At 39.1% G+C, this 17571-nt stretch overlaps 1 protein-coding gene across 1 annotated transcript in view; it reads left to right on the forward strand.

Moving 5' to 3' along the window:
• Positions 1 to 17571, forward strand: part of ROS1 (ROS proto-oncogene 1, receptor tyrosine kinase) — a 72733-nt gene that overhangs the window by 36639 nt on the left and 18523 nt on the right. The window contains exons 28-38 of the mRNA XM_032992873.2: positions 664 to 881; positions 1548 to 1689; positions 7224 to 7456; positions 8604 to 8780; positions 9808 to 9982; positions 10450 to 10567; positions 12654 to 12838; positions 13464 to 13556; positions 14277 to 14412; positions 14830 to 14992; positions 15267 to 15331. Of these exons, the coding sequence (XP_032848764.2) occupies positions 664 to 881; positions 1548 to 1689; positions 7224 to 7456; positions 8604 to 8780; positions 9808 to 9982; positions 10450 to 10567; positions 12654 to 12838; positions 13464 to 13556; positions 14277 to 14412; positions 14830 to 14992; positions 15267 to 15331 (1705 nt within the window). The remainder of the gene's footprint in view (positions 1 to 663; positions 882 to 1547; positions 1690 to 7223; positions 7457 to 8603; positions 8781 to 9807; positions 9983 to 10449; positions 10568 to 12653; positions 12839 to 13463; positions 13557 to 14276; positions 14413 to 14829; positions 14993 to 15266; positions 15332 to 17571) is intronic.

Genomic DNA, 17571 nt, shown 5'->3' on the forward strand with positions numbered 1-17571 from the left:
CCTTGTACCATCTTCCCCATACATGCACCTTAATCTTTTCCTTCTTGGCAGAAAGTCCATTTAATGTATTTTTAATAGTACATCAAGTGATGAGGGCTTTTCTTTAGTTTCTGTTTGATTACTGCCAGAGAGTAGTTTTCTATTATTTGTTTTCCCTGTTCTTTTCTTCTTCCAAAATTTGTCCTCCCTTTCTCTGTTGCTGCCATAAACTTTACACATCAAAAGCTGTTTGGGATAAAAGAGAGAGAACATTTAACTGTTAGAGAAAGGTACACTCTATTCTGCACACCTGTCTTTCCTGTGACAACCAAGTTTGGATTCATCAGTGTGTATTGCCCTTGATAACATAGCCACTAAAATCTGGATTTCCAAGGTATTTATGTACTTAAAGAAGAACCTAAATTCTTTAGTAAATCTGTACCTTTAGTAAATATGTATCTTATCAAAGATAAATGAGACTTTACTTTGATGACTGCTGTTTTTGTGTCCATGAAAGTAATCAAATAAAGTTCATTTAGGTGATTTTTTTTTTTTTTTTTTCTATTTCTGTTTGTGAAAGCAGAGAGAATACTTTGTGGTTATGCTTTCTCATTGGAATAGTGGTGCAAGTTTGGATTGGTCTAGCAGTAATTAATTTTTTTTTTTTTTTTATGTCTTTCCTAGATAAAAGATGCCTGATTCTATTGCCAGACAGTGAGAAACCTACCATCCTTCATACGACAAACACCAGTTTTACATTAAGCTTGCCATCTGTCACACCACAGCAACTATGCCCCGGCATATCTCAGCCTACGCCGACATATCTGGTATTTCTCAGACAAATGACTAACAACCACAGGAACTCAAGCTACTTTTTGTCTACTCTACAGCAAAAAACATTGGTATGGCTATTTTGGAACAAAAATGCATATGATATCATATATAAACGGAATGTGATAGGACTTCTAGTCATTTTATAAACCATTCTGTAACTTTCTATCAGGGAGTTTTTCCACTTCTACATCCCCAACAGTAATTCCTCTTTCTGTTCGGTATTTGTTAAGTGGTAGATTCCTTAGCTTTCCTTTGTGCAAGTGCTCTTCTGCTTTTTAATATGCCTTTGCTAAAATCCTGTTGAAACAAGTCTTCAGTTTCTACTTGTAAAAAGAGCAGTTGTGGTTGATATTAATCTGTTTAAATAACTCCTAAGACTGTCCAGCAACCCTATGGCTTGCCTTTATGTGTTTTGTGGTAGTTGTACTTGCCTTCATAATTTTTTCTTCTGTTATATTTTTTTGATTTTGCTATTTCCTATTTAAGTACCATCCACTGAAAAATGTGATATTGTAGTCATACTAATTACACCTCAGCTTGTTTTTTGGTATGTGTTTTCTGTAGTGACCTATTACCCAAACTATAATTTTAACATTCGTTTTGAAACACTAAAGTGTATTAGAATACAAAAGCACTGCTGTATTTTTAACACTCATTTAATTGACAGATGATTGGTGTGACATATGACTCTCTTTTCTAAGAATATATGTTTATTATCTGATTTCAAATTGCAGGAATTTCAGGGTCATGTAGCCGTCATAGACAACCTACAGCCATTTTCAAGTTACACCATAAAAATTGCAGTGAAAAACTACTATTCAGATAAGGAAGTGCTGCCTATGGGAAAAGAGATAATAGGCACAACTCTGTATGGAGGTTTGTTTCACATTTTGTTCTGATTTTGAAAAGAATTCTCATCTCAGTTAGAGGAAGATGTGTGTAAGTTTGGGTTGTGAATCAGAAAGAAAGCAGAGAAATTTTCTGCTTAAAATATAACTTGTGTAGATCTTCACAAGGTTTTGGCAACCAGACTTGATGAATCTGTAAGATTCATAAGACATGTATATATTCTTTAATGCTTTTGCTCATTGGCTTCCTGAGAAAAGATGAACTATGGTAAAAATGGCTGAATAGTTGCAGTTTCTGCCTTGGACCGCATTTTTATTAAATTGTGTTTGAATGTATATGAGGTTAGGTATGTTTAAATATGTGTGTTATGTATTCATTCAGCATTAAGATTTTTCTCTTTGGCTTGACATTGTTCTCATAATTACTGTTTCTTCGGGTAATGAAGATTTGATTTATTGTAAACCAGGGTGAAAAGACAGCACTTCGTTTTTGCTCCTCTTGGCCTGAACGTCAACGTCACATTTTCAGTTGGTTTCAAGAATTTTGATGTGCCCTTCTCTGTCCCTTTCACACTAGAAGATGAAAGCTAGAAGTAGTGCTTGGAACTTGAATGTTCACTGTGTCATTTAGGGCAGAGAGTGGACTGGCTAGGGAATACCTAAAAATAAGTAACTACATCGGTAAACTTATCTAATTATGGCAGAAGGAAGCTAAGAAACTTCTGTGGGAGTGAATGGGTGAGAGAGGTATGAGTGAAGGCAAGAGGCCAAGATACGATGGCAAGTGTGGTGGGTTGACTCTGGCTGGATACCAGCTGCCCACCAAAGCTGCTCTATCACTCCCTCCTCAAGTGGATAGGGGAGAGAAAATAACAAAAGGCATGTGGAATGAGATAAGGACAGGGAGAGATCACACACCAATTACTGTAACAGGCAAAAGAGAATCAACTTGGGGAAAAATTTATTTAATTTATTACCAATCAAATCAGAGTAGGATAATGAGAAATAAAAACTAAATCTTAAAACACCTTCCCTCTACTTCTCTCTTCCTCCCAGGCTCAACTTTACTCCCAATTTCTCTACTTCCTCACCTCCTCAGCAGTGCAGGGGGATGGGGAATGGAGGTTGTGGTCAGTTCATCACACGTTGTTTCTGCTGTTCAGAAGGACAGGGACAAGAGCTTGTTAGCAGGGTCTAAGGGAGCAGATAGCTGCATCCTAAAAAGGGATAACAGGAGCACAGCTTACTTTCTGGAAAAGCCTGAAGCATTCACAAAATGACAAGCCAAGTCTGCATTGAGGGTAAACCTGCATATAGTGCTGTCCATAAGAGACAAGATGCAATGCAAATAAAAACTATATTTTATTTTGTAAGTTTTCTCTTGAGTACAAAGTTGCTTTTAAAAAAAGAATGAGAAATCAAAGAAAAGAGAAAAAAAAGCATGATCAAGAGCATCTGAATTCTATATAGATTGTTATTTAAAGTGATTCTTCATTATCTGAGACCTGGACCTGTGCTTCTGTACCATGTCTAGTTGATAAAACCAGTTTTCACCACACATAATACGTATGTGTGATATATTACCTGATGATGTATCTCAAGAAACGTGTCTAGGTTAACGCCTCCTCCACTACCTGCTTTGAGGGTGTGATTTTACAAATTTTCCTTTCTGTTGTTATACTCCAAGCGTCTGTCCATCTCTTCAGTGGTCTATTGGAGAACTCAGTTGTGTTAAACACACTTGTTTATTTAGGACAAATTTACCAGAACAAGAGATGGGGAACTTCTGTAACAGTTCCGCTGTTGATGTCTGGCCTTTGTTACACGATGAGGGATCTATAACTCTACTCAGCACACATGGATTATCTAGCTGACTATAACAAGCTATGGTTTGCCTGCTCTTACATTCATTCTCCACCCTTTACCTTCATAGTTATGCCCTCCACCCTGTTCTGGAGTTTCCATTGCAGAACATAGATCTGGTGTTGCCTTAGTTCCGTAACTAAATGGAAACCAGCAGTGCTGGTTTTGTTTGTGGATTCAGACCTCTGTTTGAGTCCAAAACTATTGACTGTTCCTCTTGCCAAACTTGATGAAACTTGGGGCATGTCATAGCAAGGAAACTCAACTCTCTACTGCACTTTAATGCAGACCCAAGTGCTGTCACTGTGAGTGCCAGCGTATCTTCTATCTGTCCTTGAAGCCAACACGGTCCAGAAGCTTTCCTCAAAAGCCACAAGGGCAACTGAGATTCATAGGCAGCCCAAGTTCCAGATGTCCTCATTCTTTAAGAATACTACTAGTCTGAGCTAGAAGACTCCTGTGGTTGGAAAGACCTTCATTAGGGCAGGAAGATGATTCTGCTCACTCCCTGCATCATTCTGCCTGTTTGCAGCAGCGGGGCAGCTATCGTCCCAGTTTCCCTGAAGGTTTTGTCATCTCCCAGAAAGAAAATGATCATCTAAAGATGTATGCTCTGCCTTTGCATATGTTGTCTTGCTTTGCAACCCAACCCAATAGAAGTATCTTGCTCAGCACTTTTTCTTGTTTTGCATGTGTACATGTGTATGCACAGTTGTATCTCTCTTCATGAAGAGTTGCCTTTGTGCTGCTCTTCAGATAATTTTCTCATTGTTGGAATGATGTTGCTGGGCTCACTATGAAAATATGGAAAACTCTAATGAGAACTCGCTATTCCCTGTAGCACTCATAGCACTTGCTTGCTCTTTTGTTGTGTCAGATTTGCTCTGCAGCTGTGCTCCATTTATTATGCTTGGTGTCACCAGCCAGGGGCAGCTTGATCCACATAAACTCATCACTTACAGAGCCATCAGGCACCTCTGATAATACCCGAATCAGCAAGTCAGATTTGTAGCTGAGCCTACATGGCAGCCTGTTTGTGTTTTGCAGGAAAGACTGAGGAGATGGTACCTAGGGACCCTTGCTGCTGAACTCACAGCGATTTGGGAATGCTGTAGGCTACACCTTCACTAGTTTTCTTGCCTGGCTCTTCTCCTGCAGAGTTGGTGCAGTTCTTCTCTGAGAGGGGGTGGGGGAATGAAATTGAGAGGCACAGTAGCACCTGGTTCTTGGGCATTAGGCCGCCTAACCCAGCTACAGCAGGGCTGGCTGTAGCTGACATACAACCGTGCTGACCACGCAGTTGTGCAGATATTACTGTGACTTGCAGCCAGGGCACCACAGCAGGCGTCTTAAAATTTCCCCTACTCTCTTCTTACCTCTGCTTGGCTTTTGGATGCTTCAGAAGGTGTTGAAGAAACTGGAATTGAAATAAGCACAGCCACCACTGTGTTTTTCTTACTTGTCTCAACGGCTCTTGCCCTCATAGATCAGTTGTGCCCAAGGAAATATTTTATCCAGAGTAGCTGGAAACAAGTTCATTCCAGGGGTCCTGATTCCCTTTCTTCTTCTATTGGGGGTACACTCTGGTTTCTTTGAAGGCTCATCCATGGAACGAGTAACCTCTGCTTTTGCCATCATTGTTCACAGGAGAGCATCACACATGAGCTGCCAGTGGCTTCTCTTATGCACAGATTATTCCTTGTTTTTTGTCCTGGTAGCAGTAACATTTTTCCCCTTAAGAAAATCTCTGTTTAAGATGAACCATTTTACATCTTTCAAATGAAAGTGGAACAAGAGAGGTGCAGGCACACTGCCACTTTTTTTGGGATCCAGACATGATATACTTTGGAAGTTCTCTTCTAACCATATTATTTTCTCTTAACAGTCAGATCTCTTAGCATCTATAGCATCAAGCAAATAGGCTTATTCTATGTGAATATTCTATGTGACTATGTGAAAGGGCTCTCATTCTATCTCTGAATATTATGAGCATATTCCTAAGGAGTCTAAAGCAAAAAATAAGAAAATCCCGCCTATGATCAATAGACTTCAATTATTCGCATGTGAATCCACATCTGTATTGTAAAATTGGTATGATGCACTGATTGAAAAAGATTGAATACTGTTGGGATGTGGCAAGAATTCACACCCTTGCTTCTTTGTGTGGTATACTGAGCCATCCTGCAGCAATGTACACCCTTTCAGTGGTGAAACATAAAGGTAGCATATGAAATGGGAGAGTGGGTTGCTCCACTGAAATGGAATTTTTCAGTCTCAAGTTAAAATGAAACATGAAACTCAGAACGGGGTTCTCTGTTTGGGGCAAAACAAAACATCGGGATCAAAATAAAGTCCTAGGCAAAAAAAAGAAAACAAAAAACCCAAAGCAAATAAAAACCCACACCAGCCTCCAAACCCTGAACATTTTTAATATGTATTTGTATCAACATTCAGAGCTTTTCACAATTTGTTGAAAAATTTCCAACCAGCTGTAAACAGTGTATATGTGTCCTGGCACTGATGTTCTCAATTTCATGAATGTGACTGCTAGTTTAAATTGTAATCAGATGCTGCTAGAGCCTCTTGAAGTGTGTACACTATTTCACACCTCTGAAGCTGTGTGAATTCCCTCTGTCTCTCCTTCAATTCCATAATGAAATGAAAGAAGATTGGATTAATCTGTACTTTCCAACAAATAGCAAGATAGAGGGAATGAAAAAAAAACAGACAACTTGGAAAAACTAATGCATTGCTCTTGCCACAGAGTGTCACTCTTACACCATATATATTTTAGCAAGTGAAATAAAAGATTTGTCTTCTTTACTAGTCTAGCTTCTGCACATTTCATTTGAATAATCTGCAGATTTGCTAGCAGGGCAAAAATTATAACATCACCAAATTATAACCCATTATTCTGATATGTCTGGAACATAAGTAGTGTAATGACTTGTTAACTTTATACCTATTTGGACAGTTCAATTAGAAAAATGAATTTTTAATGCAGAGTTGGGGAATGCCATATACCATTTCAAAGTCTGTGATCTCAAAGCTTCAAAAGAAGGGGTGATTTCTCCAGAACAATTGGTGAGTAACCAGCTGGCATGGACATCAGACCAGCAACCCAGTTTCTTGCTTACACAGGTCAGCCAGACCATGTATTTCTGAGCAAAAATGTAAATGATGGCAAAAAATCTTTGGTTTTGTTTTTTTTTTTTTTTTTTTTCCCTTCACACTTTTCTGTTCAAGAAAAGGCTTTCCAATCAGAATGGTACATGGGTATTGTTTTTAGTGCATATCCAAGCAATTATTATATTAAACTTACGTCTGAGACCTTGATTAGGAAACTGAGAGTTGGTGTTCAGTTATATGACTATAAATGTAGAGTTATAAGACAGCATCTGTTTTTTGTTTGTTTGTTTGTTTGTTTTTGTTTTTTCTTTTTTTTGTTTGTTTACATGGCTAAGGAGATACTAAAAAAGTCTCTCAAAATATTTTGAATTTCTTAGCAGCTGTCTGAGTATACAAGAATGTGTTTTACATGTGTAGAGTGTCAGTCCTGTAAATGGATCATATTAATATGCTTATAACCTTTTTTTCTTTCCTCTGTGACATTTCTTGACTTCTCTAAAAATAAAACAAACAAACAAACCTCTAGTGAGATCTATACCTAAAGAAGATTATTTTTTCTTTCTGTTCCAGTACCAGAGTCAGTTGATTCCATTAAGACGGTGGTTTTGTCTGACAGCACCATCAACATATCTTGGAGTGAACCTCTGAAGCCAAATGGACCTGTAGAATCCATCCGCTATCAAATCTCTGTCAATTTATTACCTCCAGTCCCAGCAACACCCTTGCGAAAAAGTGAATTTCCAAATGGGATGCTTGCCTGGTCTGTCAGTGGGCTCCAATCTGGAACAAACAATTTAATCAAGGTATAATTATGAGCAGATTTACCTGTTTGTTCACTAATCTGCAAATCTTTAGACTGCTCTTCTGTAAAGTTATATGTGTGTTTTGAAAATATGAGTTTAAAACTTGGCAAACTTCTCTCAGTCCTTTAGTCTTAAGGAAAATTAAACACTGTAGTTTATTCCTACATGGATTGTTCAGATTAAATCCGTTGAACTAAGATCTTTCCTATTTTGAGAGTACATCCCAGATCTCAAGAGCAAATAGGAGTTTCTGCTGCAATCCTGCTGTTATTACCCTAATACCCGATGCTAAGGGAAGGTCAAATGACAGGTATCCTCTATTCTAAGGAGAATGCCTGGAACTTTGACCTGCTTGTGAAGTACCAGGTGAAGTGCAATCAACAGGGCTTTGTGAGTGCAAATGAGTCAGCCAAAAGATAAAGGCTTTTCTCAGCAAAGCAACATATCTGAAACTTTCTCAAAGGGGAAACCTCTATATGTTATATCAAGATACTTACGTTATGTTATGTTATGTTATGTTAATGTTATGTTATGTTATGTTATGTTATGTTATGTTATGTTATGTTATGTTATGTTATGTTATGTTATGTTATGTTATGTTATGTTATGTTATGTTATGTTATGTTATGTTATGTTATAAAGAGCAGACCCAGTCATTTTGCCAGTTGCTGCTTTTTAATAGACAACATTTCATTTAGCAAAAAAAATTTTTTCCTTAATGCAATAAACCAGAAAGTATCTGGTATATACACAGAGATAGAGATGATGACTGAATTAATATTTGACTGATTCTGTCTTGCAGCAGTCACATTTTAAATAAGCATATATTATAAAATATGCATGCAAAGTTCACCAGAGCAATATATCAATGTTGACTCTTTAACAAATGCAGAGGACTTTGAAATGCAAGTAGGAGCTTGGCTATTTAGTGACCTTTGAACAAAATTTCTGTAGACAGGAATATTGAAGAGTGGCTACAAACCCTCTGATTTTGGATTTTATTGAAATATGATGCTCTCAGTGCAGTAGAAGTAGTTTCTTCTGATGTCCAGGCAAGTCATGGGCAGAGGAAGTTCTAGATTTTTGTGGGCTCAAGCCACCTTTCCAACTGGTCTGGTACTGTATAGTTTATCTGTTTCCTTACTAGGTTCTTGCTTTTCATCCCACCGAGAACTGGTTTTCTGAAAGTGTCCCTGTTATTGTAAAAACTTTTGAGACTCCACCTGCACCTGTCAACATAGTTCCCAGAAATACCAGTTTCCAGCTAGAATGGAGAGCTCCTCTGCACATCAATGAAACCAGCTTCTGGTTTGAGCTCTGTAAGGTAAAAATAGACCTTTAGGTTTTTTTTCCAGATCAGGGTGAATTTAACCCACTCGGTCCTGGTGAGCAGGACAGGGTGGCAGGATGTATGCGAAGAGTCTCAGTGGATAATTTGGTCCTGGTGACGTCAGTCTTAGTGGCTCAGAAGGGGCAGGATGGAGACAGTGTTTGCCAGGAACAAGGGGGGAGTGCAGCTGTAGCATTTAATACTCCATAGTGCCAAAGGACATCCTGGATGACCCCACCAGAATTCCTCCCCGGTCTCCTGTTTCAGTAGAGTGTCCTCCCTTTTTCCTCACTGCCCTCCCTGAACCTAGCTTGTAGCTACAAATCTTATATCTGCTCTGCACAAGAAAGTAAAGACAACGGTTTTCAGCATTAAATATCAGCTACAACCTAGTATCTGAATTTTATTTTCCTGTGATAGGGGTTAAGAGACAATGATGGAGAGAAAACCAGATCCAGTAGTGCAAGTAGAAGTAAATGCTGCAATGACAGCAGCATGGGTGGAAGCTTCAGACTTTGATGTCTGGACCACTGGACACAGAAAATGTCATGTGCTAAACTGGATCACGTAGATTCCTTAATATAGATAATCAGATTCATTAAGCCTACACCAAACATTTCCCTGCCTTAAACCAAATGTCACAACATGATTCCACTAAATCGCCTTCTTTCAGTTACATCATAGCAAGCTGAACGCATGGGCACATCATGGTGATCCAGAAATACAAGCTGCACAGAGATAAGCAAGGGGAAGGCTCCTTTTGACTATGTGAAGAAGTCACTTAATCTGTTGTCCTTTGTGGCTGCCAAGACTTGTAGGCCTCCTGAAAATAAAGAAAAAACGTAGGTTTTTTGTCCTTGGTCTCCAAGAGGACAAAGTCCCCTGACTGAAACAGCATGTGCATAATCTCTCCCCTATGATATTAAAAGGTGGCAAAGAAGTTAATCTACTCAGGAATAGAACTGTGACACACTTCCAGCAGAGCAAAAAAGTTGATCGCTGTTGTATTTTATTTTTCTAGTGGCAAACAAAAAGTGACTGGTTTTCTCCTGCAAGCACTACATGTACAGCAGATCTTGTTTACAAATGCAACATCACAGGAACTCTTCCTTCAACCAGCTACTTTGTAAGAGTAACAGTAGTTTATGTTACAGGAGTGAAAAGCACTTCTCCTTCAACAAGCTTTAAAACTACAGGTAAGCACTTAAGAAGATTTTAAGACTTTTCAGGGTGTGAATATTCAAACACAATATTTTGCAAAATTTAGCAGGCAATTTTCTTATACTGAGAGCCAAAAGCTGCATGTGTTTGAAAAATAAATAACACAATACCATATCTGCAAAAATAATAGAGGGAAAGAAACGAGGATCACTTCCAAGTGGAACAGAGGAAAAGAGTGAGGGAAACTGAAATTAAATGCCTATATGCATGTGAACTCATAACTACTAGTAAAAGGCTGCATGTGAATGAAAATTTTGAAATTTGTCCATCACAAAGAGAAGGCCAAAATGTCATTCTCCATGGGGATTATTGATGTAGATCCTCCATCCTTTTGTACGTCTAAACACCCATGTGTACATCAAAATTTTTCTGTGCCTCTTAGCCCTTTGTCTTGCTATAAATACATTTTAAGGGTTCTGTTTCTTCCCCTGTTGGGACTAAGCTGGTATTCCCAGTAAGCCAGGAGTTCCAAAAAGAGCAGAAGACACTAAAAACTCTGTACAGTGGGAAAAAGCTGATGACAATGGAAGCAACCTGACCTACTACATCTTAGAAAGCAGGTAAGCTCCGCGTTGCAGGTACTTCTTCCCATAGGGAGCAGCTCAGAACAAATCTGGGTGTGCAGGGGCTTTCAGCTTGGCTCTGATGGGAAGAGTGAAATATCTATGATGCAAATGTCCCTTTTCATGGGATGTCTTTCTTGGGTAAACTAAGTAGTCATAATTTCCAGAAATTCCTGGAAAACTTAGAAGAAAATATATACTAATACTTCCAGACCAACTCTGAAATACAGGCATATATTTGGAAATATGTTGTTGAATTAGAAGATTTGGAGATATTTTCAAATCACAGATTTCAAGCATGTAGTATGCATTTTTGGCTAAAATATATGTAGAAATATCTTAGTGTTCTGGGGACTCGTGAAAAGGTGTTATAAAGTTGCCATAAATAATTGTAAAGTAATCCCACCAACATAACTAGATAATTTTTAAAGTGCTCTGTCATCAGATACCTGGACTATGAATGTCACACTCATTAGGAATCTATAGAGTGCTAATTCACACTTATTCCTGCACTGGTATTGGAAGGGCTGAATGGCCAGGTTAGAGTATATTGCTGTGGGCAGTGACTTTGAAACTTATTATTTGACCATGACTCCTGCGGGGTCTGGTGAAGGCAGTCAGTGCAAGTCTTAATTAATACATTACGTAAAAATGAGGAGAGTCCATCTTCTGAGATATTCCTATGACGTTGTGTGAAACTAGGATTGATGGAGGGAAACAATTTTTTAAACTCAGCTATTTCTTTTTCCTCAGTTAACTCTGTGCTTATGAAAGCTAAGAGCTGACAGCGCTATGGAGCTGGGCATACTTTACCTGTATAAGTTTTCACCCAGACATATTTTCCTGGTGCTGTAAGCTTCCTCCATACAGTTCTGTGACCGTACAGCAGCACTGACCTGCATGCTATGATACCACAATAATTTTGATATGCCAACAGCCAGTTTGTACCTGGCATGCTGTGGATGGGTAACGAAAGGACAGTCTCTTGGCCTGTCAGGGCTGTGCATTAGCCACTGTGTTTTCCAGGTTCTCCATTCTTATTCATCTCTGGATTCATAATTCATCCCTCAGGTGGTTGTGGGTTTTTGTTTGTTTGTTTGTTTGTTTGTTTGTTTTTTAATGAAATAGGCTTTTCTCCTGCAGTTTGAATGTGCACATGCTGATGTTTTTGACTGAATTTCACTTTGTACCTCATGATCCTTTTACACCAGGTAGAAAAATGTTAGGTCAGTTGCATTATGTTCTAGCAAATATTTGCATAGCCCTTTGAAACAACCCCTGTTTTTCATACAGCTCTGGTAGGGGCATGCACACACCAAGGATATAAACAGAGTTTTCCTATGTCTTCCTGGTTTAGAAGTGTTTGACCTTTTTTCTGCATTAAAGAGTGTTGGAAGAATGATTGACGTTCATGGAGGTCATTTTACATGAAATATTAGTCTTGTGTGTCATGAAATGATATTTCAGTTACGGCCTTTCAAGTTTAAATACATGGTCTTCTTTTGGTTGGTGAATAATCAGCTCTGAATTTATTGTGAGCAATCAATCTCAGTCCAATGGGGAAAGGAACAAATATACCCAGCGGTCAGCAGATACTATGGGAAACTGGCTAGCTAAAGAATTGTGTCTTCACTGCCAATGATTTGCTTCCTGTTTAGCTTGTGAAACCTGATGCACAAGAGTCACTGAATTACTCTGGGCCCTGGGAAACAAAAACCTTTAACAGGACAAAAAAATAAATGTCTATTTTTTTTCTGAAAGCTAAATAAGAAGGTTTTGAAATCTTGGCTGTGAGGTGTACACTGAAAGAGGTGAAAGTGCTGGAGCTTTTTATGTCTAAAACCTTCTAACATTTAATTTCCAATGCCAAGCTAAGGACGTGTGATTCCTAGCACTGCTGAAACGACGTGGTACAATTTTCTGCTCAGTAGCCAAAACCCCAAGACCAGATTGAGCTTTCATGCAGGCAGAGAGATATTGTGAAGGCCATGGAACTGAAGTGAGGAACTGGGGGGAAGCAGTAAACTGTCCGTCCTCACTGTATTAATGACATACCTATGTTATTTTGCTGGGCCCATTGCAGGAAGCAGTCTAACACCAGCAAAGTGAAGTCCTCGTGGGAGGTGGTTTACAATGGCTCCTGTGCCAGTATTTGCACATGGAAGGCCAAGAACTTAGAAGGAACTTTCCAGTTCAGAGCAGCAGCTGCAAACATGCTGGGACTTGGTGAATACAGTGACACGAGCAAGGATATAATTTTGGGTGAAGGTATGTCCTGTACTATCAAGTTTTTTATTCAGATTTGTCATACCAATTTATGAAGAGAGACCTGCTATTTTGATAATGATGTTGCTGCACAGGTAAAATAATGTATCTATGAGGTAATGAATGGTGACATTCATACGGTGACCCCAGCTGCTAGTGCTCATCCAGTCTTTTTTGAATAAAACAGCAGGCCTGAAATTTAATTCTGTTCATTTATACCGGTTTATCTCTGTGACCCTGCATGCTGCATTATGGATGATTCTTGAAATAAAGGCAAGCTCTTAAACTGGGTAAGGATGTGAGGATTAGTTCTTGCCTTCAGCCAGAATATTAGACCTACACACTGAGGGCGTTTTTAAAAATCCTGCCTCAAGTGTTCAGATCGTTCAGCACTTTCTCTTCCCATGTATGCAGTACATCATCACCAAAGGAATGGCCCGGAGCCGGGGGAGGAGGATTAGTCTGACCAAATGTAGACATCTAGATACAGCCTACAAGAGAGCTTTGCTCTGAGGAAAACATTTACACAGCAGGCAGCTCAAGGGTTCTCGCAGGTTTGCTCAACTCCATAGGATTGATATCGTTTGTATACACAGTCATTAACCCATTTTCCCCTTCTATTTAACAGAAGTTATGATCTCACCAGACACCATCATTGCCACCGCTGCTGTGATCTCAGTTGTTGTGCTGGGCTTCGCTGTGGTCATGCTATTTGGTTTTGGTATGTGGCTGAGTTTTTTGCATATCCTTGGTTCACCAGGCCTCAGTAAAAGGCAGTTCAAATGATAGGACATGATCGGCCTACAGGTTTAGGGAAATGCTGAACAATCCCCAGGTAGTAATGTGTTTATTCTCATCCTTTGAGGCCCTAGAGATGGCTGGTTATGTCTTCGGTATCAAGTACAGGATATCAATTCACTCCATCCTCAGGCATTTCTTGATGTTGATTCCCTGCAGGGAGAGCACAGGAATGCTGTAGGAACCCTGATATTCCTGTGTATCCTTATAAAAACTTGTACCTTATAATTCTCAAGTTGGGTACTGCATTTGTTCACCGAAGGGTCCTGTCCCATTTATTTTCCTCTTGAGCTTTATTCCTGAAGAAAGGATGTAGAGGTTACCCTTGTAGACATGTAGATGTCCGCATGTGATAGTCCTGCCCTCTCACTCCTCGTCGTCTCCGTGGTATACAGCAACAGCCCTTTGGGCTTAGGTCTTGTCACATATGGAAGTGAATGCTTATCTGATTCCTCAGCTCAAGAAGCAATTGTCTGTGTTTTGTGGGAAAAAGATGGTGACCAGATGGAAATGTCTTGCTTATGTGAGCTGCTGGGGGTTCACATTGAACAGAATAACAAAAAACCTGTAGCCTTTTGGCCTGCTCACACACTGGGATGCTCTCAGTGTGAAATTTTTGATGGTCTGCTCTTTTCTGTTCCAGTATGGCACCAAAGATGGAAATCCAGAAATAAAGCCTTGCCTGGACAGATAGTGTTTATCAAGGAAGATAAAGAATTAGCTCAACTCAGGGGGATGTTTGAGACAGTCGGACTAGCCAATGCCTGTTATGCTGTAAGGTATGTCCTTGGAGCATATGTATTTTCGGGACAAAAAGACCTAAGAGGGCTTCCCTGGACTGGTGGTCGTCAGTGCACTCATCCCTGATAGTTCAAGGTGGAGTTAAGGGCTGAATCTGCACTGCAGGGCAGGTCTGTTCTGAAGGACGCCCTGCCACGTTGCCTCTCTGGCAGGCACCCTGGCCTGGACTACCTCTAGCCCACCCTGCGCGCTCACGTTGGCAAGAAATGCAAGTGCATGGGGAAGGATGAAAACCTAGTGTTTTCCAATAGCTTCCAAGACATCCAGGTTTCTCTTGGGCTCCCTTTAAATGTACCTGATGAAACAAACAGTACCAGATTCATTTGAGGAAAAATTTTAATAACACTTCAAACATTCTTAGGTATGAACAAGTGACTAGTATTGCTGTTTTGTAGCACTCTTCCTTCTCAAGCAGAGATTGAATCATTGCCAGCTTTCCCTCGGGACAAACTGAATTTACACAAATTGTTAGGAAGCGGAGCATTTGGAGAGGTGTATGAAGGAACTGCAGTAGATATCCTGGCAGATGGAAGTGGAGAATCAAAAGTAGCAGTCAAGGTAATCACAATTATGTATTTCTCTGGCAAAAGAATGGGATGGGCAGAGAGCTTTGGCTCAGGTTATAGTACAGAAACAGGTGTTGACAGATTTGGGTATTTCCTTGCAGTATTTCTTGCAAGTCACTTAAAGCTGAGCCTATATCTTTGTAATGGTTGCTGGAAAATAATGTGTATTGAAAGACTTGTCCATGTCTGACCGCTTTACTTAAGTGAGACGTGATAATGGTGGTGGTGACATAAGTGTTATTACACTTTTGCTTTCTGTTGAGCAGACTTTAAGGAGGGGTGCGACAGACCATGAGAAGAGTGAATTCTTGAAGGAGGCACACTTAATGAGGTAGGAACAGCTTTGCCACTGAGCACCCTTCGAAGCCAGTATCATGTGAAGGTTGTGGCTTTCAAGAGGAATGACAGCAACACTTGCCTTGAAACAAATTACTGTGCTATTTTGGGGGTGTTCTCCGGTTTCTGTTAAAGAATTAAGTCACTACTGATGAATCTTATGAAAATAAAGCTATAAAACTGATTAGCAAAATTTAACATACAGACTGCAAGTTCAGTATGTGCATATGATGGATTTATTGGGGCTTGGACTGATATAACTTTGCTCCCCAAAAACTAAGTTAGTTGTTAAAGGCAATTGGGCAACATTTGGCTAATCTCATTTTACCATATTAAACATATAAAAACAAGCTGATGCCTTGAAGTTTCAATTTATTGTGGAAATGTTTTTTTTTTTTAAAATGTGCGTCCTTACCACTAGAGGCTGCTATATACCTCTTTTAGTGAGCTAGACTTAAAATAATAATGCATGTGTCACCACTGTGAGAATTTCACATAGAAAGGTCTGTGTGTGTGCTAGAAATCTGGTTTTCCAGAGTCTCCACAGAAACAAGTAGAAGTTCAGCTGTAGCTTTCAGCTGGTAACGTAAGACTGAGACTGTGGTTTAGTTTTCACATGCACTTCTGCCCTTCTCTGACTTTTATTTAATGAGTGCAGAATCAGAAGCATCTTCTGAAAAATGAAGAATTTTGTATCCTGTATAGAAAACATAGTGTTATTAAACTTGAAATTGTTTTTCACAGCATTCTGTTTACATATTTTTAAGAAAATATCTTGTGTTTTTTGCCTAACTTTTCCCACACACTCTAGATTGAATGAGATGAGAGGCTCGTGAAAACCAAAATGGAATCATGTCATTAAAGTGTAAATTAATGACAAAGAGCAAGTGCTGTGTGTCAACTACCTACAATTTATTTTCAGTCTACCTAGCAGCCATAAACCCAGTTAAGGTCCCCTTTTTGTGTAGTATGGAAATTATATGTACCCATAGTTAAAGTCTCTGAAGCTTCCCCAATCCTGCTTTCCTGTTGCAGCTAGTAATCAAAAAATCAGAAATCCTGGAAAAATATATAATTTTCAATTATTGCATTTAAATGTAAACACCGATGTGGGCCCATATGTATACCAATACAATGAGACATAAAACCGAAGAGAATAGAACAGATTAAATATTATATATTCCAAGTAGTCATTAAACAATAATAATAATTTTTTAAAAAGTATGTTTTATATGCTTTAAATATTTAATATTTTTAGCGTGAAATGATTTCCCTCGTGGAGGGCTTTGATGATTTTTCTTGATGTTTATCTGTAAGATCTCAGAAATGAAACCAAGGACAGAAAGGAAAAATAAGTGGACCTGATTGTTTACAAACCTTGATGTTAAATATTTAAATGCAACTTTTACTTCGTTTGCTTTTTTGGATGTTAATTAAGATTTGAATTGTAGTGTTATGCATACTGTCCCAGTTAAGCCAGGACTATTTGTTTCTTCTATTATTGCTATGCAGCAATGGGGAAACTTTGTTGCCTGTATTTCAAAAAATCATTTGTTACTGATTATTGGTGAGTTATCTGTGTACAAATATATGTTGCATATTCTTGGGTGTATCCCATCACTCGGAAAGTGAGGACTGACAGCTCAAAGGAGAAAGGACTGCTTGAACTGTAAGGAAAGTGCCAGGTGCTCCTTCCCTTCTTTTTGTTCTTGAGAGTGCCAAAGGTTGTCTGACTGAGAGGTATGTGCTAGGGGCCAGAGAGGGGGGGACTGTCAAATTCAAAATCACACTTTTTGCTAGAGTCTTCGCCCACACCTAAGATTATGTGAATTGAAAGAGGCTAGAAGGAAAATGTCTCTCTATTCTATTTGTTTGTTTACACTGTGGCATTTGACAGCATTTTGGACACCATCAGTTTCCCCGATAGAGTCAAGTGTCTCTGACTGCTGGTGCAAGTCCTTTCACACAGCAGGGCGAAGGGAAAACCATTTTCTAACACAAGAAATGTGATTGTAAAAACATGGACACTGACAGAGTCAATAAATATTCTTTGTTCTTTGAAAAGTGCTAGACCTGAGAGTGCTGATATCTCTGCGGTAATCCCAATCTTTTTGGACACACACAGGCAATTACTAGCATATCTGCAAGCACCCCTTGTACATATTTTGTTTCTCTTGAAAATGTACCGTAACAGTTCTCCTCTGAATTGTGAAAATAATACGTTGCACCTCATGC

This window comes from Tyto alba, unplaced genomic scaffold, assembly GCF_018691265.1.
Source record: "Tyto alba isolate M040663 unplaced genomic scaffold, T.alba_DEE_v4.0 Super-Scaffold_22, whole genome shotgun sequence".
NCBI lineage: Eukaryota > Metazoa > Chordata > Aves > Strigiformes > Tytonidae > Tyto > Tyto alba.